Below are 24,648 nucleotides of genomic sequence, written 5' to 3'. Positions count from 1 at the left end.
CGGGGCGGACGCTCGCGCCCCTCCTTTCCTCCCCGCCTCCGCGCCGCGGCGCGCTCGGGCTCGGGAGCCGACATGGGCGCCGCCGCGTGGGCATCGCAGCCCCTGCCGCTGCGTGTGTCTCTCCTGCTGCTGCTTCTGCCGCTCCCGGGGTTGCCCGCGGCCTCCTGGGACCCAGCAGGTTACGTGCTCTACTGCCCATGCATGGGTAAGGCCTCCTGAGCCCTCTGCTCAAATGGGGAAACTGAGGCCCAGAGAGGTGAAGCCACTCCTCCTAGGCGCCCAGAGACACCTTGACAGGTCCAGGAAAGAACCCCCGCGCGGGGCCAGGCCTGCTTCTCGCCTCTCTGCCCTAGTTGCAGAGGTGCTGAGGGGCCTCTGTGTCCACCTTTCCATTTGGCAGATGAGAAGACTGAGGCCAGGAAAGGTTAGGTGTCTTGCGTAAGGTCTAAGCTAGCCCGGAGTGCAGTAGATGGAGTTAGTGCAGCAGTACTTGATGTCACTGACCCAACGCTGGCTCTGGGCGATTCTTTCATTAATTCAACAAATATTTATAGGGCGCTTACTCTGTGCCCAGCCCTGTTCTCTGCTCTGGAGATATAGCAGTGATAAGACAGAAAACTCCAAGCCCTTGTAGAGCCTTCATTTTAGTTAGGGAAGACAGACAATAAAAGATAAACATAAAAAATAAGAAATTACATAGTATCTTAGAAGAGGATGAATGCTGTGGGAAAATAAAATAGAGAAAGGTAAGGGAGAATCGAAGGGCCGGTTGAAGGGTGCAGTTTAAATGGGGTGGTGGATCACTGTAAAATCCAATCCTTCTTAAAACCCTCCAGACTCCTGACCATGGTGATTTGGCCCTCTGCCCATCTCCACCACTCCCTTCTCCCCAGATCCTCCAGCTGCAGCCGCACTTGTCCCCTTTCTGTTCCTCACACATACTCGGGTCCTGCAGCCTGTGCAATCGGCTGTGCTATTCCCTCTACCTGGAACATCCTCCTCTTCACTTCTGCCTGACCAGCTCCTTCCCATCTTCAGGTCACAGCTTAAATGTCACCAGAAAGGACTTCACTGACCCCAACCCAAATAATCTCCTCAGTGTTCTCCATCACCAAACTTTTTTCATTCTTTTTCTTGAAATTTTCAGAATGTATCACTATGTATTTGTTTACATGTTTAATGTCTCCCTAGCTGAACTGGGAGTGTCTTGAGGGCAGAGACCTTGTCTTCTGTGCTCATTCCTGTATTCCAGCACCTAGCAGAGAGCCTAGCATGTAGTGGCCTCTCAGTAGTATTTGTGGAATGAATGAATGGAAGCCATGCTGGGGATAACAAAAAGAGTCAGACAGGGTCCTTGCCCCTTGAGGCATTCACAGGCTGAAGAAACAGCCAGTACAAAGGCCAGAAAGTGGGAAAAGACATTCTAGGAAAAGTGAAGAACCATAAGTAACTCCAATCCAAGGTGGGAGGCAGAGGAGGGAGACTGGAGTATGGCAGGGCTGAAAGGATCCCAGTGAATGAGGCATTGGGGTTGCCCCTTCATGTGCAGGTGAGTGGAGATAGAGGTGGAAGGGCACTCCTGGCTGAGGGAACAGCAAGAGCAAATGCATGGGGTGGGGATGAGAAGTGTAGAGCAGGTTCCAGCAAGGAACCTGGAGTGGCTGAGGCAGAAGGGACAGGGCCTGAAGGGACTTGAGTGTCAGACCCAGGACTCCAGACTTGATCCCATGCTGCCAGCTTCTCTGGCTCTCCTTGGTGTCCTGGCCCTTGCCACTCCGGCTCCACATCCTTTCTGAGCCCTGCATGCCCCATGCCCTCAATGCCCCAGCCTCCTCTCACCCACAATATACCATCCAGGGCGCTTCGGGAACCAGGCTGATCACTTCTTGGGCTCCCTGGCATTTGCAAAGCTGTTGAACCGCACCCTGGCTGTACCTCCTTGGATTGAGTACCAGCATCACAAACCTCCCTTCACCAATGTGAGTACCTCCCACGGACCTTAGCCCTTGTCCACCCTTCCCTAATCCTGTTCACCTCTGCTTGACCCCAAGTCCTTGTCTGGGCTTTCCCTCCTACCCCTCTGAGCTTGCCCTACCCCCACTCAGAACTGTCTTCCCTGGAGTAACAATGGCTAACAGTGGCTGTCTGCCAGGCACTGTTCTGAGCACTGCATGAAGATTAGCTCTTTTCTCCCTCATCACATCCCTATGAGGAAAGTGGGGTTTAGAGAGGTTAGGTAGCTTGCCCAAGGTCACACAGTCTTGTCAGTTGTAGAGCTGGAATTCAAGCCCATGTCTGTCCTACTCCAGAGCCTGTTACCTGAACCTAAAGCCCCATTTCCAGCCCTGGTTGGTCCCACCCTCTATGTATCTCATTGGTCAAAGGGTAATGGGTGCTATTGTCAGTTTTGAAGAAGAAACTGAAACACAGGTTAATTAATAACATGTCCAAGGCCACAAACCCAGGCAGTCTGGCTCCAGCACCGCCTCTAACCCCACCAAGGGGCTCCCTTAGCATGGTGATCCTCATCATCCTCTAGTTCTTCAATTGGTCCTGTGTCTGTCTTTGTTCACTTTGTATCCCTAGGAGCCTGGCAGTAGGAACTGAATTAATATTTAATGAATTGACTTTAAAAGTTTTTAATACACTTCAAAACTTATATTTAGTAAGTATAAAACACTGTATTTCATTCTTATAGTCTTTTCTCTGCATTGGTTTTATTTTTTCCTTTGCATGCCTGTATTTAGAGAGGTCTTTAACAGTTAGAGGTTAAAAGCCAGAGTACCTGAAATCATAGCCTGGCTTGGCCGCCTACTGGCTGTGTAGCCTGGGCAGGGTACTTGAGCTCTTTGTGCCTCAGTTTCTTCATTCTTAAATCAACTGAGCTCAATGGCGTAAAGTGCGTAAGACACATGAAATCCTCAGTAACTGGGAGCCATTGATGCTCAGATTTTTTGCACTCAGCTGTTATAGTTGAGACACTGCCCATTCATCTCCCTTTGGTTGCCTGCTTTCTCTCGCCTTGCCTTCTCAGCCAAGAGTGTTTTGGAGTCTCCACTTCTTGCTTTGTACAGGTTACTCAACCTACCACAATTGGGCTCCCCTTCCCCACTGGGACCCTTCTCACAGAGGTCACCGGGGACCTCAGAATTGCCAAGTCCAGGGGTCATTTCTCAGTCTTTATCTCAGCTGACCTCCCGGTGGCACCTGGCCCCATGAGCCTCTCTCCTCCCTGAACTTCCTTATTCCCCTCGCTTCTGACACACAGCCTATTCCTGCTTCAGCCCTGACCTCTGGGCATTTTCGTCTTTGTGCTGTATCGGGGGCTCCTCTCTCTCCACCCACTGTTTAAAGGTTGGTGTGTCTCCTCTTTCTGTTTGCTTATTAGCCATGTGACCTCAGATGAGTTATCTAGACTCTGTCCGCCTGGATTTCTTCATAAGTAACCTGGAGATGGTTGTATTCCTACCTCTCAGAATGAGAGGAGCAACCCCATGAAGTGTGGTGAGCACAGCACCTGGCGCTAAGACAGCACTCAATAAATATTAGTTGCTATTATTACCATTATTTGCTTTCCTATAGATTTCTATAGACTCTTGTGGCTTTCACTCTTCTCCACATACCTCCTAAGTTTTATCTATGGCCTAGATTCTCCTCTGACCACAGGCCTGTGTTTCTAACTCCTAGACCCTTGAGTCTACTTGTATGTCCCACAGATATCTCAAATTCTTAAAGCCAGAACTGAACTTGGCATCTTTCCCTCAAACCTATGTCACCTCCTATATTCCCAGCCTTAGTTTCTGTCACCTCCATTCACCTGGATACCAAGCCAGGAACCTAGAAGTCGTCCTAAATGCCTCCCTTTACTCTCTACTTCACCTTCTTTTATATCTTCTAACGTGTCCATCTTCACTTGGACTTGTGAGAGATGCTCAAAAGTACGTACTGAATGAATACTTGAACAAATAAAAGGACTATTGACTATTGCGGTAGCCTCCAATTCCTCTCCCTCTAATTTTACCATCGATACATTCTCTCCTGGGCCGGCCCGGTGGCTTAGCGGTTAAGTGCTCGCGCTCCGCTGCTGGCAGCCCGGGTTCGGATCCCGGGCGCGCACCGACGCACCGCTTCTCTGGCCATCCTGAGGCCGCGTCCCACATACAGCACCTAGAAGGATGTGCAACTATGACATACAACTATCTACTGGGGCTTTGGGGAAGAAAAAAAAGGAGGAGCATTGGCAATAGATGTTAGCTCAGAGCCGGTCTTCCTCAGCAAAAAGAGGAGAATTAGCACGGATGTTAGCTCAGGGCTGATCTCCCTCACAAAAAAAAAAAAACATTCTCTGCTCTACCACCAAAGTAATCTTTCAAAAACGCAAAGCGCATGTTATTTCTGCTTAAAATCCTTCAGCAGGACCTTGTTGCTAACAGTTAAAATTCCCAAAGTCTGTTCATTGGAATGCCAGTGGCTCCTGCAAGAAGGGTGCAGTGGTTAAATCAGTTTGGGAAATTATATTCTGAGTTTCCCGTCCCCCCAAAATTGGAGATTCAAAATGCCCATTAGCATATTAAAGGCTATGCTATTAAAGGCCCTGAGAAGTCCTGTAGTAAAGAAACCAGCTTAACACAGCATTTCCGGGGCCTATTTAACTCTGGAGCGTTTTTATTGCAGAACCCTTTATCCACATGTTTGGGAACCCTGTCCTATAGGATAAAGTCTAAATTTTATTCCATGATGTTCTAAGAAATTTTTTTTAATCTAGAAAAATATAGAGATTAATACAATCACCATCTGTGTACCCACCACTAAAGTGATAATCATTAACATTTTCTCATCTTCGCTGCATCTTTTCTTTTTGTTAATAAAAGAAGTACAATGTTACAGATAAAGTTGTTAAAAGATACAATCTCTCTTGGTTCCTGAGGCTAATCCTAGTCCCTCCCCCTACCACAAGAGGCAACCACTATCACGGATTTAGTGTCTTTGGTGTGACTCCTTCCAAGTTCTTTCCTATACTTCCACTGTATAGGCTCTGAGCATCCTTGTACCCATCTCCTGGTGCAAAGTGCAAAAACTTCTCTAGGACAAATACTTAGAGGTGGAAGGAGCATTTTAAATTCTATTAGAGGCTGCAAGATTACATTCCAAAGGGTTGGTTCTAAAATGTCCGCTTCTACCAGCCATGTACGAAAATGCGCGTTTCCAAACCACATCCTTTCCAACAATTAGACTTAAGCTTTTAAATTTTTGCTAGTCTCACGGGTGAGAAGTGATGTCTTGTAAGTGTAATTTGCTTTTTCCTAATTACTAGTGCCGTTGCACATCTTTTGAGTGTATTGGCTCTTTGGGTTTCCTTTGCTGTGAGTTGTTCACTCCTATACTTTACCCGTATTTTCTTTTTTGTCATTTGTCTTTTTTCTTATAGATCAGCAGGCATTTTTTTAATGTGAGGGATATTACTCTTTTTCTTTGGTTTGCAGATATCTTCTCCAAGTCTGTCTCTGTCCTAACTTTGGTGTCTTTTGCCAAAAGTTTTTCAGTGGCATGTGGTCTGAGCTGTCTGGGTCTTGGAGTGTGTAGTTTTAATAAATGTCTCTAAAATAGCCTCTAGGAAACTGAGGCAGGACCCCTGCTGCTTCTTTCCCCCCTTTTCCTATAGCTCCATGTGTCCTACCAGAAGTACTTCAAGCTGGAGCCCCTCCAGGCCTACCATCGGGTCATCAGCCTGGAGGACTTCATGGAGAAGCTGGCACCCACCCACTGGCCCCCCGAGAGGCGGGTGGCATACTGCTTTGAGGTGGCAGCCCAGCGAAGCCCTGATAAGAAGACATGCCCCATGAAGGTGGGTCTTGTGGGTCTGGGGGGCTCTTTCTGCCTGTTCCATGTCCTCTAGGCCCCCGAGACACTGTGTGATGGCAATATGTGGGGGAAGGCACCAGAAAGGCTTAGAGTAGAAAGGTGGAGATTTAAGTCCCATTTCTGGCATTTGTCTGCATTGTTACCTGGCAGAGGACTTTGCTTCCTCTGAGCCTTTATTTCTACCTAAGGATACTAGTCCAGCTCTGTCTCACTCATAGTGTCATGAGGGCCAGATGGAAGAGTGCTTGTAAACTGTAAAGTGCCACATCAGTAATAATAGCTAATACTCATAGCACTTAACTACATGCCAGGTACCAAGCTAAGAACTTTACACGTACTAACCCACTTAATCCTCAGACTGCTCCATGAGGAAAGTACTATTAATATCCCCAGTTTCGAGAGAGGACGCTGAGTGTGGCACAGAGAGGTTCAGTATTTTGCCCAAGGTCACAAAGCAAACCAGTGGTGGAGCTGGGATTCAGCCCAAAGTGATTTGACTCCCTTGTCCACCCTCCTAACTTGCATACTTTCCTGCCTCTCAGCCGGTAAATGAGAAGCAGTCATAATTTGTAGTAGAAATTTGTAAATTTCTGGTGCTTTAGGAATAAGGCAATCTGCAATATGTCTTTCAGTGGTTATGCTAAAGTCTTGGGGGGTGGTTGGAGGAGCCATGAAATTTGAGAAAGGAGACCTGGCTTACAGCCCAAACACTGCCCTCACTTGCTGTGTGAGCTTGGGCAAGTTTCTTACCCTCTCTGGGCCCTCATCTCCATCTTGAAAATAAGGCCATTGGATCAGCTGGTCTTGAAAGTCTCTTGAAGCTCTAGCCCATGGTCCCAAATCCAAGGTCTGTTTCCTCCCCAGACCCCCACCAATTCTGCAGGGTCAATGGCATGTGGCATGTGAGTAGGAAAGACTCCTTCACACACTGTGGTGAACATCTGCTGGAAACCAGACTGGAGGTGGAGCTGCCTTCCTCAGCCCCCAGCCCGGGAATGACACGGTGACAATCCTACTGGGCCATCCTGTGAGGGTTTTTCAGCCTGAGTCAAATCACCCAGGGTTCCCCCACCCACAGTTCCTTGGCCCCATACCCAGTCGGTTTTCCCTCCCCCTCAGTAAGCCTTTGACCACTCTCTTTCTGCAGGAAGGAAACCCTTTTGGCCCATTTTGGGATCAGTTTCATGTGAGTTTCAACAAGTCGGAACTTTTTGCAGGCATTTCTTTCACTGCCTCCTACAAAGACCAGTGGATCCAGAGGTACTTAAAGGGGACAGCATTGCTGGGTTTAGGGGAGGGACGTGGGGCTCATGTACCTTCCTGATCCTCTCCACCTCTGTCACACCCTGATGTATGAGACCAAAGGTGCGGCCATTCTGTCTGTTGAACTTGGGATCCTATGTGGTCTGTTCCCATCTCAGAGCCTGACACGGCGGGACGTTGACCTGCCACAAGGTTGAGCAAGAGTTTATCAGGCGATAAAGGATGTCATAAAAAGACTATTCTGCAGTCACATGAGTCTCGATTTCCTCCTCTAGGCGTGAGAATCACTCCCCTGTTACCTTGCTCTTCACAAGGCGAAAATTGGAAGCAGCTTCTAGAGAAGAACAGCTTCAGGTGCAGACTAAGCAATGATGTCATCCTGATAAAATGGGATGTGCTTTATTAATTGCGCTCCAGTAGGCCCTGTTTAAAAAAAAAAAATAGGTTAGCAGGGCATAGGCACATGCTGTGAAATATTCATAGAGCGTCTGTCAGGTATGAGACATAGTACTCAAAGGCCAGGGGTGATATATGAAAATGAGGGAGACCCAGCCTCAGCTTTCACGGAGCTACCGTCTAGTTGTAATGATGGTAACTGACACAGTGCACTTGCCCTTGATGCTGTAGCGTGGCAAGAAAGAGCGTGGGCTTAGAGGTCAGTCTCAGCTTAGGAGCTGTGAGGAGCTTAGGAATTCATGCGTGGTCACAGCACTTGGCTTTTAGTAAGCCCAAGACAGACTGATGTAGAGAAACGAGCACAGGCTCAGGATAAGACAGACCTGAGCTCTGACCCAGCCCTGCGTCCTTCTTAGGTGACCCTGAGCAAGCCACTCCAGCTGTCTGGCCTGAGTTTCCTCCTTGGTTTAATGGAAGGAGCATTATGGTATCTGCCTCCTAGTGTATAAAGCACACGGCACATAGTAGGGGGCCTACCAGTGTTAGCTGTTGCTATTATTATTCACATGCTTTCTTTTATTTAAGCCTTTGAGAAATGTCATGAAGTGGGTATTATGATCAATTTCCATTAGAAAGGTGAGGAAACTGAGCTTGGTGAGGTAAAATAACTTGCCCAAGGTAATGCAGCTGTTGAGTGGGCAGCTGGGGTCTGTATGTAAGTCTTTAATAGCTAATAAGAGCTAATGTTTGTTTAGTACCTACTATGTGCTAGACACAGTTCTAAGTCTTCCCCTAAGTCTTCTAAGGTAATAGCTCCTTTAATCCTTCCACCAGTCTGAGGGACAGATGTTATTGTCATCTGTGCTTTACACGTAAGGAAATGGAAGCAAAGAGGAGTGAAGTCACTTGCCCAAGGTCACGCAGCTTGAAGTGGCAGAACTGGGATTTGAACCCAGGCTGACTCTAGAGCATCCATTCTCAGTCACCGTGGAGAAAACAGCTGTGCCTTTAACAGCTGGCGGTTCCTATCTGAGACTTGCCTTCAGAGCTAGTTCATGAGCTAGTGAGGATACTCAGTCATGGCAGATTCCAATCCCCCTCATTGTTGATCTCAGGACGTTTCCATTTGATCACTCACTTGGTTCTCCCCATTCAGCTCTGAATGACGGGAGCTGTGGCCAGAAGGCAGACCTGCCCTCCAAAGATGGAGATTTGCCCCATTGACAAAATGCCAGGAAAAAAAAAAATGACACCAGCTCTAAAAGCAGCTCCAAAAGCAAATTCCAGAAAGCCAAAAAAAATCACACAATCTTGGTTGGAAGAGAAGGGACAGTGCTGCGTGGACACATCAGTCGGGGAATGTTGCTGAAATATTTGTCCATTGCCCCATAGTCGTGTTTGAGTTCATTGAGTTGTAGGAATTGGGTGAGGCCTTGGGGAAACCTGTGCCTTACAGCCAAATTTTGGGGGAAGGAAGACTAGTAGGGAAGATGAGGTCCCTGGAGGCAGTTTGAGAGAGTTAGGGCCACCTAGGCAGCCGCCTTCCTTCACTCCTTCCTTCCTTCCTTCCTTCCACATGTATTTTAAGTTTTCTTTTTTTTTTTTTTTAAGATTTTATTTATTTATTTATTTTCCCCCCAAAGCCCCAGTAGATAGTTGTATGTCATAGCTGCACATCCTTCTACTTGCTGTATGTGGGACGCGGCCTCAGCATGGCCGAAGAAACAGTGTGTTGGTGCGCGCCCGGGATCTGAACCCGGGCGGCCAGCAGCGGAGCGCGAGCGCTTAACCGCTAAGCCATGAGGCCAGCCCCTTCCACATGTATTTTAGAAGCACCTCCTAAGTGTAAAGCACTGGTTGGTGGACTCTGGGGATACAGGCAAGAATAAGGCAGATAAGGCCCTTGCCCTGATGGAGCTGAGTCTAATGTGGGAGACAGTGAATAAACTTTTACATATGATAGTTCCAGAAGACATAGTGCTATGAAGGATGTAAACAGGCGATGTGTGATTGGCAGGGCTGAGACCTTGTCTTCATCAGCTCAGGCTGCTATAACAAAATACCATAGACAGGGGTGCTTACATAACAGACATTTATTTCTCACAGTTCTGGAGAACAGGAAGTCCAAGATCAGGGTGGCAGCATGGTCGGGTTCTGGTGAGGACTTCTTGGCTTGCAGGCCCTGCCTTCTTGCCCTGTGTTCACATGTTGGAGAGAGAGCAAGCCCTCTGGTCTCTTATAAGGGCACTGATCCCACCCTGAGGACTCCACCCTCATGACCTCCTCTAAATCTAACCACCTCCCAAAGGCCCCCTTCCTAATCCCATTACATTGGGGGTTAGGGCTTCCACATATGAATTTGGGGGCACACACAAACCTTCAGTCTGTAACAGACCTGAGGGATGAGGAGCCAGGCGTGCAAACAGCTGGAGGGAAAGAGATCTTCATGGTGGGGATATCGAGCACAGAGGCTCTGAGGCAGGAACAACCTTAATGTGGCCAAGGGGCAGAAAGAAAGCCAGTGTGGCTGGCGTGGAGCACGTGAGGAGAAGATAGGATGTTCCCTTCGCCTGTTGCTGCATAATAAAGCACTCCAAAACTTAGTGGTTCAACAACAGTTTATTACTATATCTCAGAGTTCTGTGGGTTGATTAGGCTTAGCTGAGCAATTCTTTTGTTTGTGTTCTGTTTATCCATTTTCTTTATGGAGTCCCAACTGTACAAAGTTACAATCCATGTTAAACATGTGATTTCTTGGAATGAATCCCCTATAGAATACCCACCACAGATTTGGTGGGAGATTCGTTGTTTTTTTCTCAATAAAAAAGAAAATTAAATGTACTCATAATCCCACCACCCCTCAAAAAAACACTATTAGCATTTTGATGTATATACTTCCACCCTCTAGACATTTTTATACGCATATACAAACCTATAAACATTAACTTAAAATGAAATTATTATATATAGTTTGTAATCAGTTATTTAATTAATGATCTTTTCTGAGGAGTAATTAATATCAGTATTTACCAGGTTAGTAAATATTGTTGACAAGATTAGTTCTAAATATATAAAAACATGAGATTTCAAAAAGTGGTTACTGGTATGTATATGTGTATTTATGCCAATGGAGTGTATGTGTGTATTTATTTATTTTAACCATTTTTAAGTGTACAATTCAGTGGCATTAAGAACATTCATATTGTTGTACAGCTGTCACCACTATCCGTCTCGAGAACTTTTTCATCATCTCAAAACAGAAACTCTGTACCCGTTAAACACTAACTCTCCATTCCCCTTCCCCAGCCCCTGGAAACCTCTATGCTACTTTTCTGTCTCTATGAATTTGCCTATTCTAGGAACCTTGTAGGGCCGGCCCCGTGGCTTAGCGGTTAAGTGCGTGCGCTCTGATGCTGGCGGCCCGGGTTCGGATCCCGGGAGCGCCCCGAGGCACCACTTCTCCGTCCAACGCGAGGCCGAGTCCCACGTACAGCAACTAGAAGGATGTGAACCTATGACGTACAACTATCTACTGGGGCTTTGGGGGGAAAAACTGAATAAATAAAAAAAAAAAAAAATCTTTAGGAACCTTGTATAAGTAGAATCATATAATATTTGTCCTTTTGTGTCTGGCTTATTTCACTTAGCTTAATGTCTTCAAGATTTATCTGTGTTGTAGCAGATATCAAAACCTGAAAAATAGTCCATTTACGTATAGACCACATTTTGTTTATCCACTCTTCTGTTGATGGACACTTGGGTTAGCTGGGTACTTCTTGCTTGTGGCCTCATGTGGCTGCACTCAGCTGTTGGCAGGGGCTAGAGTCATCTGAAGGCTCGACTGGGCTCCATGTCCAAGAGGGCTCCCTCATGGCTGGCAGGTGATACTGGCTGTGGTCCGGGAGCCCAGCTGGGGAAGTCAGCTGGTGTGCGTACACTTGACTTCCCTGTGTGGCTTGGACTTCTGACAGCATGACAGCCGGGTTCTGTGGGCGCATCCAGGGAGTGAGTGTTCCAAGAGACAGGAGGTGAAAGCTGCTGGCTCCCTAAAGCTTGGGCCTGGCAACCAGGCAGTGTCACTTCTGCCAAGTGCTATGGGAGGCGATATAGAGCCCACCCAACGGGAGGAGATTTGAAGAATTAACCTGCCACAGAGGGCAGGAGATAGGAGAAGTGGGCAGTTGGCAGACCTGCAGGGCTTCGTAGGCCTTGGTGCAGTGATCTGATAAGCCTGTGAGTGCTTGTAGGGGTGAGTTTGAGAGTGTATGTATTTTAAACATTTTGTAAAATAGTGGACATTTGCTTGCTGTAGAAAATTGTCCTTTTGGGATGGGGGTACGGGTGTAGGGAGAATGACATTGGAAAGGGTCAGGCTCTTCCCGGGCTCACTGTGTGACTAGGCGGATTGCTTCCCTCCTCTGGCCACAGTGCTCCACCTGTAAAATGAAGGGGCTAAGCAAGATCAGTGGTTTTCAGACTGTTCCTCGGTGTTCTTGAGAAGTGCCTGTGACGCCACGGGGGCAGCACTGGTGGCCGAGTCAGAGGACCCCAGCTCCCCTCCCTCACTGCCTTCAACCGGTAAGCCTCTGGTATATCAGCTAAAAGTGCATGTAGCCACAGGTCTATCTGGGGGGACACCCACACATTCAATGTATAACAGACCTGAAGGATGAGGAGCCAGCCGTGCAAACAGCCGGAGGGAAAGAGAGATCTTTGTGGCGGCGACATCCAGTGCAGAGGCTGAGGCAGGAACAAGCTTGATGTGACACACCAAGCTTGATAGCCACAGGTCTAATTTAGGCTACATGTAACAAGACCCAAAATAACAGCAGAGTAATAAGATAGAAGTTTATTATTTTCTTAAGTAAAAAAGTACTAGAGTATGCAGCCCAGGGCTGGATGGCAGCTCCGTGGTGTCATCAGGAATTAGGCAGGCCCCCATCTCTGTTCAGCGGTCCCAGCACTGGCTTTTATCCTCAATGTCACCTCCTGGGCCAAGATGACTGATGAAACTTCAGCCATCACACCCTTGCCCCAGGCAGCTGGAAGGACAAAAGAGGCAGAAGAAGGACACATCTTACCTTTTTAAGGAGACTTCCTTCCTGCTTGCTTGCGGCTCATTGGCTAGTACTTAGGCACATAGCCATACCTGGCTACAAGAAGTACTGCTGAATGTCTTTATTTGGAGCTGCTATGTGTCCAGCTGAAAATTGGGTTCTAGGAGAAGGGGATAAGAGGTATTTCTTCCCCACTAAGTGATTTCTGAGGATCTTTCCATCTCTGCTGGTTCTGAGTGTGTAAATACCGTGGTGGAGGTTTAATTCAACAGACGTTTATTATACACTTACTGTTGGAAGGCTATGGATCATCATGCTGAACCATTCTTGTGGCATGAAGGTAACAGGTATTTGAGCACGTGGCTTATCATTCTCCCAGGCGGCAGCCTCCCTGAGAGGACATAAACAGGTGATATGTAATTGGCAGAGCTGACACAAAGGAAGAGAAAGAGCCAGCCATGCAAAGAGCTGGGGGGAAAGGTAGATCTTCATGGCAGGGACGTCGAGAGCAAGGCTCTGCCTCGTTTTGTGTCCCTGCATCCTCTGCACTCAGCGTGGTGTGTGTCCACTGGTGTACATCCACAGATGTATACTGGCCGCAGAAGTGGATGCTGTGCATAGAGAAACCCCAGCTTGTTGGGAGATATCAGTAGAGTAGGTGTGGTGAAGAACCACAGAGGTTCACTGCGCCCAGCAGCAGGAGAGCATGCCTTCTTCAGCTGGATAGTGACCGGGCTAAGGGCCTGACCTAGGGTGGACAGTTAGGGGGCAGATGGAGCTGGTCAAGGTTTCTTTCCAAACAAGACCCTTAGTGCCCCCTTTCTTTCCAAACAGTACTCTCATTGGGAGCAAATGAGCACATCAGTCTTGGCCTCTTGCTACTTGTCAGGTCAGAGCTGATGTCCCACTGGGACAGGTGTGTGCCGATCCAGATCTAGTAGGGGGATGGATATTCCAAATCTAGAATTCACCAAGGGTCAGCAGCAGGTTCTTTCTGAGAGGGTACAGGTCGTGATTTGATCTTTATTTTATTTTTTATTTATTTATTTATTTATTTTTTTTTTTGTGAGGAAGATCAGCCCTGAGCTAACATCCATGCTAATCCTCCTCTTTTTGCTAAGGAAGACCGGCTCTGAGCTAACATCTATTGTCAATCCTCCTCCTTTTTTTCCCCAAAGCCCCAGTAGATAGTTGTATGTCATAGTTGCACATCCTTCTAGTTGCTGTATGTGGGACGCGGCCTCAGCATGGCCGGAGAAGCCGTGCCTCGGTGCGTGCCCGGGATCCGAACCCGGGCCACCAGTAGCGGAGCGCGCGCACTTAACCACTAAGCCACGGGGCCGGCCCCCTGATTTGGTCGTAATGTTCCAGGCCCCTGGGAGATCACGAGCTATTGGTTTCTTTTTGAAATCCTTTAAGGTGGCATCTGAAAGGAGCTTGGCTGAGGGCCTGGCCCATGTTAGGTGCTCAGTTAATATCCACTTCTTCTTCCTCTAACCCCTGACAATCTAATCTGGTCTTTCTAGTGAGATCCCTGAATCCTTCTCATTCATTCATTCATTCTAAAAATATTTATTGTACTGCTGTATATTGAGGCCTGTGCTAGGAGCTGGGAATCAGAAGAATAAGCCACAGACTCAGCTCTTGAGGTGCTTGTTGACTGGGGTGGAGGAGACGGGAGTGAGATGTAGTAGTTATGAACACAGATTCTGAAGCAGACTGCCTGGATTCAAGTCCTAGCTCCACCAGTTCCTAGCTGTGTGACCATGGGCATGGTACTTAACCTTTCTGTGCTTCAGTTTCCTCATCTGTAAAATGAGAGTAACAATAGTACTTACCTCACGGGGCTCTTATGAGAATCAAATGAGTTAGTATACACAAAGCAAGTGGAACATTGCCTGTCGCATAATAGGCTCAATAAATGATTCACACCTATGTACATATAAAATTAAAATCTGTCGAGACAAGTGTTGCACAGAATCAGGCCATCAAACACTTGCTTATTGCATCCTTGGCACAGGCCCTGGACCAGTGTGTGTGGGAAAGATGGTGAATGAGACTGCTCGGGCCCCTACCCTCACGGGCTGACAGTGGGGCAGGGAAGAAGTTGTTGAGCACATCAGAAGACAGCAAAGGAGAAGTGGGACAAGGAGCCCTCCCCTAGGAGCTGAGGCTTGGGAGTGGCAACTGGTCTTGGAGGTTTGGAAGGTGTTTGCAGAGTGAGGTGTTCGGGTTGGGTGTGAAGAATGAGTCGCATGTCCATTGCAGCACTGTCCTATGAGTAGAAGATTGGAACCACCTCACTGTCCAGCAGAAAAGGACTAGATAGGTAAATTGTGGTTTACTTGTGCAAAATGGAAACCTTCAAGAGACACTAACATGATCTCGTGATCTACATGATCAGCACGGCCAACTCTCTAAAACATAAAGTTGAATTCTTAAAAAGTTGAACTAGGTTACGTGCAATATGACGATGGTGATGGTGATGGTGATGCTGATAGTCAGAATTTTCCGAGAGCTTTCTGTGTGCCAAGCATTGTTCTAAATGCTTTGCTTATTTTAATCTGTTTAATCTTCTCAATAGCCCTATGAGGTAGGAACTGTTATCAGCTCTATTATACAGATAAGGAAACTGAGGCACAGAATGAGTAAGTCGCCTGCCAAGTTAGTGAGTGGCATAGTCAACATTACAAGGCTGCCTGGCTCAACAGCCCATGCTTTTATCATTACACTGGGTAAAAAGCACACAGACTAATACTTTTTTGTATAAATAGTAACACTGTAATCATGCATGAAACCACAGTACCTAATGGGAAGAGGAAGAAAAGAAGGAAGAGAGGTGATAGGATAGAGTTTTTATTTAGGTGTGTATTTTTTTAAAAATCGGGAACAGGGGCCGGCCGGTGGCGCAAGCGGTTAAGTACGCGTGCTCCGCTGCGGTGGCCCAGGGTTCGCCGGTTCGGATCCCCGGCGCGCACCGACACACTGCTTGGCAAGCCATGCTGTGGCGGCATCACATATAAAGTGGAGGAAGATGGGCACGGATGTTAGCCCAGGGCCAGTCTTCCTCAGCAAAAAAAAAAAAAAAAAAAAAGAGGATTGGCAGATGTTAGCACAGGGCTGATCTCACACAAAAAAAAAGAAAATCGGGAACAAAGCAAAGTATTAATATCTGCTAATTTGAGTCACGGGTATGTAGATTGGTAAACTATTTTCTGTATTTTCCTGTGTGCTTTGAAATATGTAATAATATTTCATTGAAATTTTTATTGAGATAATTGTAGATTCACAATCATTTGTAAGAAATTATACAGAGAGATCCCATGCACCCTTTACTCCTTTCCCCTGATGGTAACATTTGCAAAGGTGATAAACAGTACAGTATGACAACCTGCGTGTTGACATGGATACAATCCACCCATCTTATTCAGATTTCCCCAGTTTTACTTGTACTCACTTCTGTGTGTGTGTGTATGTGTGTATTTAGTTCTATTCGATTTTGTCACTTGTGTAGGTTCGTGTATCCACCACCACAGTCAAGATATTGAACAGTTCTAACATTACAAGGATCCTTGTGTGGCCAATTTATAACCACACCCACCTCCCTAAACACACACACACACACACACACACAATTTATAACCACACCCACCTCCCTAAACACACACACACACACACACACACACACACACACACACACACACACACACACACACACACACACACACACACACACACACACACACACACACACCCTAGCCCCTGGCAACCACTAATGTCTTCACATTTCTGTTCTCTTCTCTATTTTGTCATTTTGAAAATGTTATATAAATGGAGTCATACAACATGTAACCTTTTGGGATTGGCTTTTTTCACTCAGCATAATTCCCTTGAGATCATCCAATTTGTTGCCTGTATCAAGAGTTAATTCCTTTTTATTGCAATAGTATTCCATGGTATGGATGCTCCACAGTTTGTCTAACCATTCACTTGTTGAACGACATCTGAGTTGTTTCCAGTTTTTGGCTATTATGAATAAAGCTGCTACGAACATTCATGTACTGGCTCGTGTGTGAATATAGGTTTTCATTTCTCTGGAATAAATGCCCAAGAGTACAATTGCTGGGTCATATGGTAATTGCTTGTCTAGTTTTAAAAGAAACTGCTAGACTGTTTTCCAGAGTGGCTGTGCCTGTTTCATAATTTTAAGAGGATTTTAGCTATCAGAGGGAAGGCGTTCCAGGTAGAGTGGAGAAGTCTGCAGAGATCTGGAGTTTGAAAGTGCATTGCGAGTTTATGGAACAGCAGGGTGTTTCATGTTGCTGGGATATAGTCTGGGTTTAGCTGATGAGGGACCACAGGTTTGCTCCTCACTCATTCAGTCAGCAATTTTTACTGAACTCTTAACGTGTGTCAGATGCTGTTCTACGTGCCTGGAGGCACTGCCTTCAGAAGCCTGAGTCCAGGAGAAAAGACAGAGGTGAAATAATTGCAAGGTGCATAGTGTGTAAGGGGGAAGGAGAGCCTTCAGGAGGGTATGATGGGGGCATCCACAGACCTCTGGTGCTTTCCATGAGGGCAGGGACCATGCTTGTCTCATTCTCCCCTGGGCCCCAGCACATAGTAGGCAATCGATAAATACGTGTTAAATGTTGAGTGAACGATCTCATCCAGTATACATGTTCCCTGTGAGTGTCACCTGTCCATTGCCCTCTGTAAGCAGCTGCACATCCCAGTCCCGCCATGTGGGTAAAAGGGCAAAGGCTCGGTCCAGACACCCCACCCTCGAGTGAATTACCGCACCACAGATTGGAAGCCAGCGTGACATACAAAAGGTTGGAAGCTCTACTGTAAATTTTTAATTGTTAAACAAGCAAAGAGGGTTGTAAATTCTGTGTGGCGGGACAGTATTGCATAGTGTGCCTGTTGCCGCCGCCAAGGTTTCTTATCAGCCCGTTAGGGTTTCGCAACCTCTCCTGCTTCTTGCATGTTACAGAGGCCCCTCTGCAGGGTCTCTGGGACATGGTGCAATGCCCTCCTTTTTCCCGTGGGGGTGGCGACCAGGCTCTCTGTGCATCCTCTGTCTGACTTCCCCTCATCTGTCTCATGCCTAGATTTTCTCCAAAGGAACATCCAGTGCTCGCCCTACCAGGGGCCCCAGCCCAGTTCCCCGTCCTGGAGGAGCATAGGCCGCTCCAGAAGTACATGGTATGGTCAGACGAGATGGTGAGGACAGGAGAGGCCCAGATCCGCACCCACCTCCTCCGGCCTTATGTGGGCATTCACCTGCGCATTGGCTCCGACTGGGTAACTTCCCCCTTCCTCTCACGGCTGGGTTGGACATAACCCTAAGCGGGGACCGTGCCTGTGGGAGTTGAACACTGAACCTATTGCGCCAAGTCCCAGCCAAGGCAGAGAGGTCTTGCTCAGCCAAGTCCATGGGACTCTGTCCCATGATCCTGCTATAGACACATCAGAAGTGTGCCTCCAAAGTGCTTGTTTGCCAGCTCAAATTTTTTTTTTTTTTTTTTTTGGTGAGGAAGATTAGCACTGAGCTAACATCTGCCAGTCCTCCTCTTTTTGCTGAGGAAGATTGGCCCTGGGCTAACATCCATGCCCACCTTCTTCTACTTTATATGTGGGATGCATGCCACAGCATGGCTTGATAAGTGGTGCGTAGGTCCGTGCCTGGGATCTGAACCTGTGAACCCCGGGCCTCCGAAGCAGAATGCACAAACTTAACTACTATGCCACCAGGCCAGCCCTGCCAGCTTAATTTTTAACAGTTGCCATTTTTATCCTCATTTTGCAGATGAATAAACTGAGGTATCAAGCAAGATCCTGGGCCAGGCAGCTAGCCAGAGAGAGACCCACAGCCCAGGAGTCCTCTTCCCAGCTCAGTGTTTAGTCAGTAGACTCCTTGTTGAAAAACTAGTTCTGGAGATTGTGTGGGGCTCCCAAGAAATGAAGATATCCTCCGAATCTGGAGGCTGCTTAAATGTGCAGAAACCTCAGATTATCCTCCATGTGAACATAACAGGAGCAATGTAGACAAACTCCTTGATTTATATAAGAAGATATGTATATGTATGTTTGTATGTTAGAAATGCTCATTGTGAGGCCGGCACCATGGCTTAGCGGTTAAGTGCACGCGCTCCACTGCTGGCGGCCTGGGTTTGGATCCCGGGCGCGCACCGACGCACCGCTTCTCCGGCCATGCTGAGGCTGCATCCCACATACAGCAGCTAGAAGGATGTGCAGCTATGACATACAACTGTCTACTGGGGCTTTAGGGGAAAAAATAAACAAATTAATAAAATTAAAAAAAAAAAAAAAAGAAATGCTCATTGTTCTTTTTTTTTTTTTTTGTGAGGAAGATCAGCCCTCTGCTAACATCTGCCAATCCTCCTCTTTTTTTGCTGACGAAGACGGGCCCTGGGCTAACATCCGTGCCCGTCTTCCTCCACTTTATATGGGACGCCGCCACAGCGTGGCTTGCCAAGCGGTGCATCAGTGCGCGCCTGGAATCCGAACCGGCTAACCCCGGGCCGCCGCAGCAGAGCTCATGCACTTAACTGCTTGTGCCACCGGGCCAGCCCCAGAAATGCTCATTGTGGAAGACTTGAAAAATACTGAAAAGTGGAGAAATTAGGTCAAAATTCATTCAGAGTCAATTGAGGAAGTAATCACACATTTACCTACTAGACTCCCTCCCTGCCCTCCTTCCACAAAGAAAAGGAGCCAGGTCCAGAATATTTTATGAGTGGTTTCAACTAAACTTTCAAGAAACAGGTAGTTCCCATCTGTACTTAACTAGAATATAAAAGGATGTAGGTGCTATTTTTTATAAAGCTAGCATAACACTAATACCAAACTCAGATAAGGTTGACTCAGAAAAGTATAGCCCATTCTCACTTATGAGCATAGATGCACAGATCCTAAGTAAAATATGAGCAAGTAAAGTCCAATAACATTAAAGAACATACAACATAAACAAGTAAAATTTATCCCAGGAATGCAATGAAATTCACTATATTAATACCCAAAGAAGAAAAATCATATAATCATCTCAACAGAGGCCAAGAAAGCAGTTGATAAAAGTCGACATTCATTCACGATTAAATAAAAATTAAAAAAAAACTCTTACCCAACCAGGAATAGAAGGGACCCACCTTAACTTGATAAAGGCTATCTCTCTGAAACCCACAGCAAACATGTACTGCATGGGAGCTATCAGAAGTGTTCCTGCTGAAGTCAGAAATCAGATAAGGCTGCCTATTATCACCACCACGGTTCAGAATTGTACTGGAGGTCCCAGATAATGTAGTAAGACCAAGAAAAAAAAATTTGTAAAAAGCCAATATCCCGCTACCCAGAAATAACCACTGTTACTGTTTTGATGCATTTCCCTCTTCCCTCGATGTTTTTTTTAAAAACAGAGTTGAGATCCTCATTGTATTGCCTGCCTTTTCCACTTACCGGCTCTTGCTTCTGGGGTTCCAGCCAGTTGCTGTCTTTAACTCTGTCCCCCCACCCCATCCTGTAGAAGAACGCCTGCGCCATGCTGAAGGACGGGACTGCAGGCTCCCACTTCATGGCCTCTCCGCAGTGTGTGGGCTACAGCCGCAGCACAGCGGCCCCCCTCACCATGACTATGTGCCTCCCCGACCTGAAGGAAATCAGGCGGGCCGTGAAGCTCTGGGTGAAGGCACTGAACGCGCAGTCGGTCTACATTGCCACGGATTCTGAGAGTTACGTGCCCGAAATCCAACAGCTCTTCAAAGGGAAGGTAGGCGCGGGCCAGTGGGTGTGCAGGGGGCAGGGACTCAAGGAAAGAGCTAGGGTGCTTCATGACCTCCCACCCCAGGCTTTTGCTTGGACATCCAGTTCCTCTCTAGTCCCTACCCATCTTTCAAACCCCGGCTCAAACACCTCCGCAGTTGCTCTCCAGTTTTTCTCCACTCCTGTATCTCACGTGTCCCTACTGGGAGCTGTAGCTCCCAGCTCTTTATCACATCTTCTCTTGAGACACTTTCTAGACTGTGTGAGACTAGGGTAGAAACATGTCCCGGCAGTTGTGGCTCCTTGAAGGCGGGATCCAAGGCTGACTCACTGTTCTGTTCCTTGGCATCTAGTCTGGTGCTTTGACCTCCTCCAGGGCTGAGACCCCACCCTGCCATCACCAGTGTCTAGGACAGTGCCTAACACATAGTGGACTCTCAGTTTGTTGAATAAGGGCGTAGACAGTGGGCCCTTGGTAGAGATCCAGTGTAGCAGAGAAAGTAAGAGCATGGACTCTGGAGCCAGAGAATTGGGCTCCACTCACTGTGCAGCCTTGCACAAGTTACTTTATCTCTCTGTGCTTCTGTTTCCTTGTCTATAAGATGGGACTGAGTGTAGTACCTAGATCATAGAGTGATTGTGAAGATCAGGTATAAAGAAATTAAAACAGTTCCGGTACAAAATAAGTGCTCAATAAAGTTAGCTGTTGTTGACAGTAGAAGTAGGTGGTTGATGAGTAAAGGGAAGGCTCTTTTGTGCTTAGTAAATGCTGAAGGAAGCGGTGAATAGTAGGTATTCAGTATATGAACAAATAACAGAATGTGCTTGGTACTGTATGAGTGGAGAGTCGGCAATGAGTAAGTATGTGTGGATAAAAGGACTGAATTAGTAGTAAGCATTCAGTAAGACTTTGTTGAATGAATGCAAGCCCTCGATGCTTGTGCAGAACTTAAAAGGCAGACACCTGCTTTCTAGCAGTGGATGCCCTTGGCTTTATGTCGAGGGGCTCCCTGTCTCTCTCTTACGCCAGACACCGGCTGGAAGCCCCGGCTGGTAGAGAACATGCTGAGTCAGTGCATTCTGGTCTTCCACCCCACCCCCACTTTAAGGAATGTCAGAGCTGGGAGACCTTGGAGCACCTCTGCTCAACCCTGGCGTGTTGTAGCTGAGGAAAGCAAAGTCCCAAGAAGGGATAGAATTTACCCAAGAGGTCTCAGAGCTAATTATAGTGGGCATGACACAGAGCGGGTAAGTTTCAGGGCGTGGGTGGAATTGTTCGGGGGATTTTGCCATGATTAAACTAGTATTATTTCTTTGCTACCATCCACATAGCAAGATGATGATTTTTGTTACATCAGAAATCTCTGTGTGACAGCAAAGCACTTTCAGCCCCAGCTCTGCCCACACCCCCACCTCTGTACTAAGTGGAAGCACTTGGAGAGCCCCAGGGAGTTTTTGTGTGTTTTAGAGTTGATGTGTTTGTTACGCCTTGAGCCTCCTGCCATTTTCTGCTTCCTGTTGCTGTGCTGTCCTTGCCCTTCCCAACTCCTCAGCCCCCCACTCCACGGGCTCAGAGCCCACCCTTCCTCATGAACTAAGCCTCCTCCGCCGTGAAGCTGGGCAGGTGCTGAGCTGCGGATACTGATAAATAAGTTGTGGGGCTGCCCTGCAGGGCTCACAGTCTAGATGCAGGAAAGAGACTCTGCAGAGGGCCATCATATACTCCACAAGAGAGGTCCGCAGATGGAGGTGGGGCTCACTCGTCCAGTCAACAGATGTTTACTGGGACAGGTCCCAGTCAGCGTGACAAGCAAACTGACACAGCCCCGACCCCAGTCAGGTGCAGGAGGTGGACGTTAATCAGAGTCACTAAGGAATGAAAACCATCAACGGAGATGTGTGCTCCAAAGTAAAGAAACGTGGTTCTGTGGGAGTGTAGAACAGAGGATCCTGGCCTTGTCCGGGGGGCCAGGGAGAGCTTCCCCAAGGAGGTGACACTTGAGCCACAGAATGAAGGTTAAGTAGGCGTTAACCAGGCAAAGAGACAAGCACCCCAAACAGAGGGAACAGCACATGCAAAGGTCCTGAGGAGGAGGGAGCCTGGTGTGTAGTGGCTGGAGCTCAAGGGATCATGGGGGAGGTATATGAGGAGATGGAGAGGTGGCCTGAACGGGGCCTTGTGGACCTCATTCAAGATTTGTCATCTTTTTTTTTTTTTTTTTTTTTTTGGTGAGGAGGATCAGCCCTGAGCTAACATCCATACTAATCCTCCTCTTTTTGCTGAGGAAGACCGGCTCTGAGCTAACATCTATTGCCCATCCTCCTCCTTTTTTTTTTCCCCCCAAAGCCCCAGTAGATAGTTGTATGTCATAGTTGCACATCTTTCCGTTGACATGACCCCAGCATGGCCAGAGAAGCGGTGCGTCGGTGCGTGCCCGAGATTCGAACCCAGGCCGCCAGTAGCGGAGCGCGCGCACTTAACTGCCAACCCACGGGGCCGGCCCCAAGGTTTGTCATCTTTATCTGAAGAGCAATAGGGCACCATTTAAGGGTGTACAGCTTGGGATGGAGGGAGGGACAGCCAGGTAGGAGTATCTAAAAAAATTTCCTCTGGCTGTTCTGTGGTGAGCAGACCAGGAGGAGAGGCAGCAAGGAGAACAGTGAAGAGGCAAGAAATTATGGTGGCTGCCAGGGAGTGGTAATCCATCAAGAGAAGGGTTCACCTCTGGGGAGTATCTCTGGGATAGATTGGACACGACTTTAGGCTTGGAGGCATCCAGACAGCAGAACTGGATGGGTGGGGCGCTCTGGTTAGATCAGCTTGTTAGGGGAAGCCAAACCTGTCAGGCTAGGGCTTCAGGAGAAATGTGTAGAACTTGAGCTGAGCTGTGAGAGTATGGTTGGGATTTTAATGGGAAAGGAGAAGGCATTCCAGGTAGAGGGAACTAACAAGCAAAGGCATAGAGTGTTTAGAGCTGAGGCTGGCTGTGGGGAAAGGGTGCTGGAGAGAGGGGTGTTCCATGTGGGGGTGGGCCGAGGCAACACTGGACATCACTTCTCTCAAACGCCCAACCCTACATCTGAATCCTCTCTGCAGCTCTTTTTATGTCTGTAACTTCAGCACAGGAGAAGAAGGCTGGGGGTATGGCTGCAGGCCTTGGTCAAGCCGGCCACCTTGGCCTGCACCCTGGCTAAAACGCCCTGCCCTTCCTCCTGCAGGTGAAGGTGGTGAGCCTGAAGCCTGAAGTGGCCCAGATCGACCTGTACATCCTTGGCCAAGCCGACCACTTTATTGGCAACTGTGTCTCCTCCTTCACCGGCTTCGTGAAGCGGGAACGGGACCTCCAGGGGAGGGCGTCCTCTTTCTTTGGCATGGACAGGCCCCCTCAGCTGCGGGATGAGTTCTGATCCTCGCTAGAGCACATCACCAGTGTGAGCTGGTCCCTCCAGCCAGGCCTGGCAACCAGAGATGCTTCCAGAATTGATCCCCAAGGGAACAGGCTTCTCTTCTCTCTTGTCACAGACAGAGAAAAGTACCAGGGACCTCCTGGAGGAGGAAGACAGTGCATCTCCCGGGGCACAGGACTTCCAGGCTCCTGGGAGCCAGAGCACTTCCCCTCCTCTTGTGCTTCCTGCTGTTTCTCCTGGGAATTTCTCACACCAGCAAAGCAGTCCAACCTCTGTCTTTTGGTCTGCCCTGTTCTGAGCAGCCTGGGATGCTGAACTCTCTTCAGAGAGATTTTTTTTATAGAGAGAGAGATTTTTATAGTTTTGATACAAGGTCATGACTACCGTAGAACTCTCCCTCATTTTAAAAAATCAGTGAAGTTCATTAATGTAGGTACCTAAAGTGACCTTAACTGAATGTGGATGAGGCTAGGGGTGGAGTGGGTGTATTGGCTACTTTTCCGGATGACCCCCAAAGTGGCCCTCAGACTCATCCCACTGCCTGACCAGAGCCATTGTCGACCCTTCTTCCTATTAAACTTCCTATTAAACCCATTTCTAGGGTTTGGGGCATGAACAGTCTCCTCCGTTGTAAACTCTATGCAAATAGAAGTTATTAGTCAGGGTGCTGTGCAGGGCTCCACAGGCGGCTAAGTGCTGCTCGCACAGCATGTTCCCAGCAAGGAGCATACCCCATCAAGCCCACCATCATCATATTACCCTCAGTTAAAGTCTCTTGCTAGTTGGTGGCCTGCCACAAACCTGGCACCATCAGGGTCTCATAACACATCAGAGGCCAGGGCTTGCTGGGCTGGTGGGATCCTTCTGAAGGCTGCTGTCT

The 24,648-nt window shown here is 47.8% G+C and overlaps 1 protein-coding gene across 2 annotated transcripts; it reads left to right on the top strand.

Moving 5' to 3' along the window:
- The first annotated feature begins 9 nt into the window (after positions 1-9).
- Positions 10-24,384, top strand: POFUT1 (protein O-fucosyltransferase 1). 2 transcript variants are annotated; one of them, XM_087445427.1, is made up of 8 exons: positions 10-205; positions 1,858-1,979; positions 5,663-5,845; positions 7,010-7,122; positions 17,693-17,885; positions 20,125-20,367; positions 22,764-22,868; positions 23,580-23,625. In XM_087445427.1, the coding sequence occupies exons 1-7, from the start codon at positions 73-75 to the stop codon at positions 22,821-22,823; spliced, it is 1,047 nt and encodes a 348-aa protein (XP_087301553.1). In that variant the 5' UTR covers positions 10-72; the 3' UTR covers positions 22,824-22,868; positions 23,580-23,625. The 2 variants fall into 2 exon arrangements, with proteins under 2 accessions (XP_087301553.1, XP_004442539.1); XM_004442482.3 differs by lacking the exon at positions 22,764-22,868 and having other exon boundaries at positions 12-205; positions 23,580-24,384.
- The last annotated feature ends 264 nt before the right edge of the window (positions 24,385-24,648 follow it).

Source organism: Ceratotherium simum, chromosome 21 (assembly GCF_057802395.1).
Source record: "Ceratotherium simum simum isolate JZ-2026a chromosome 21, ASM5780239v1, whole genome shotgun sequence".
Taxonomy (NCBI): Eukaryota; Metazoa; Chordata; class Mammalia; order Perissodactyla; family Rhinocerotidae; genus Ceratotherium; species Ceratotherium simum.
Note: the sequence above shows the minus strand (reverse complement) of the source record. Positions and strands in the feature narration are given on the sequence as shown.

What these genes read in the sequence shown, in the direction of transcription:
- POFUT1 (XM_004442482.3), top strand. Translation starts at nt 73, where the DNA reads ATGGGCGCCGCCGCGTGGGCATCGCAGCCCCTGCCGCTGCGTGTGTCT. An exon ending in GCTCTACTGCCCATGCATGG is followed by an intron (nt 206 to 1,857) that starts GTAAGGCCTCCT and finishes TATACCATCCAG; the next exon opens with GGCGCTTCGGGAACCAGGCT. An exon ending in AGAAGACATGCCCCATGAAG is followed by an intron (nt 5,846 to 7,009) that starts GTGGGTCTTGTG and finishes CTCTTTCTGCAG; the next exon opens with GAAGGAAACCCTTTTGGCCC.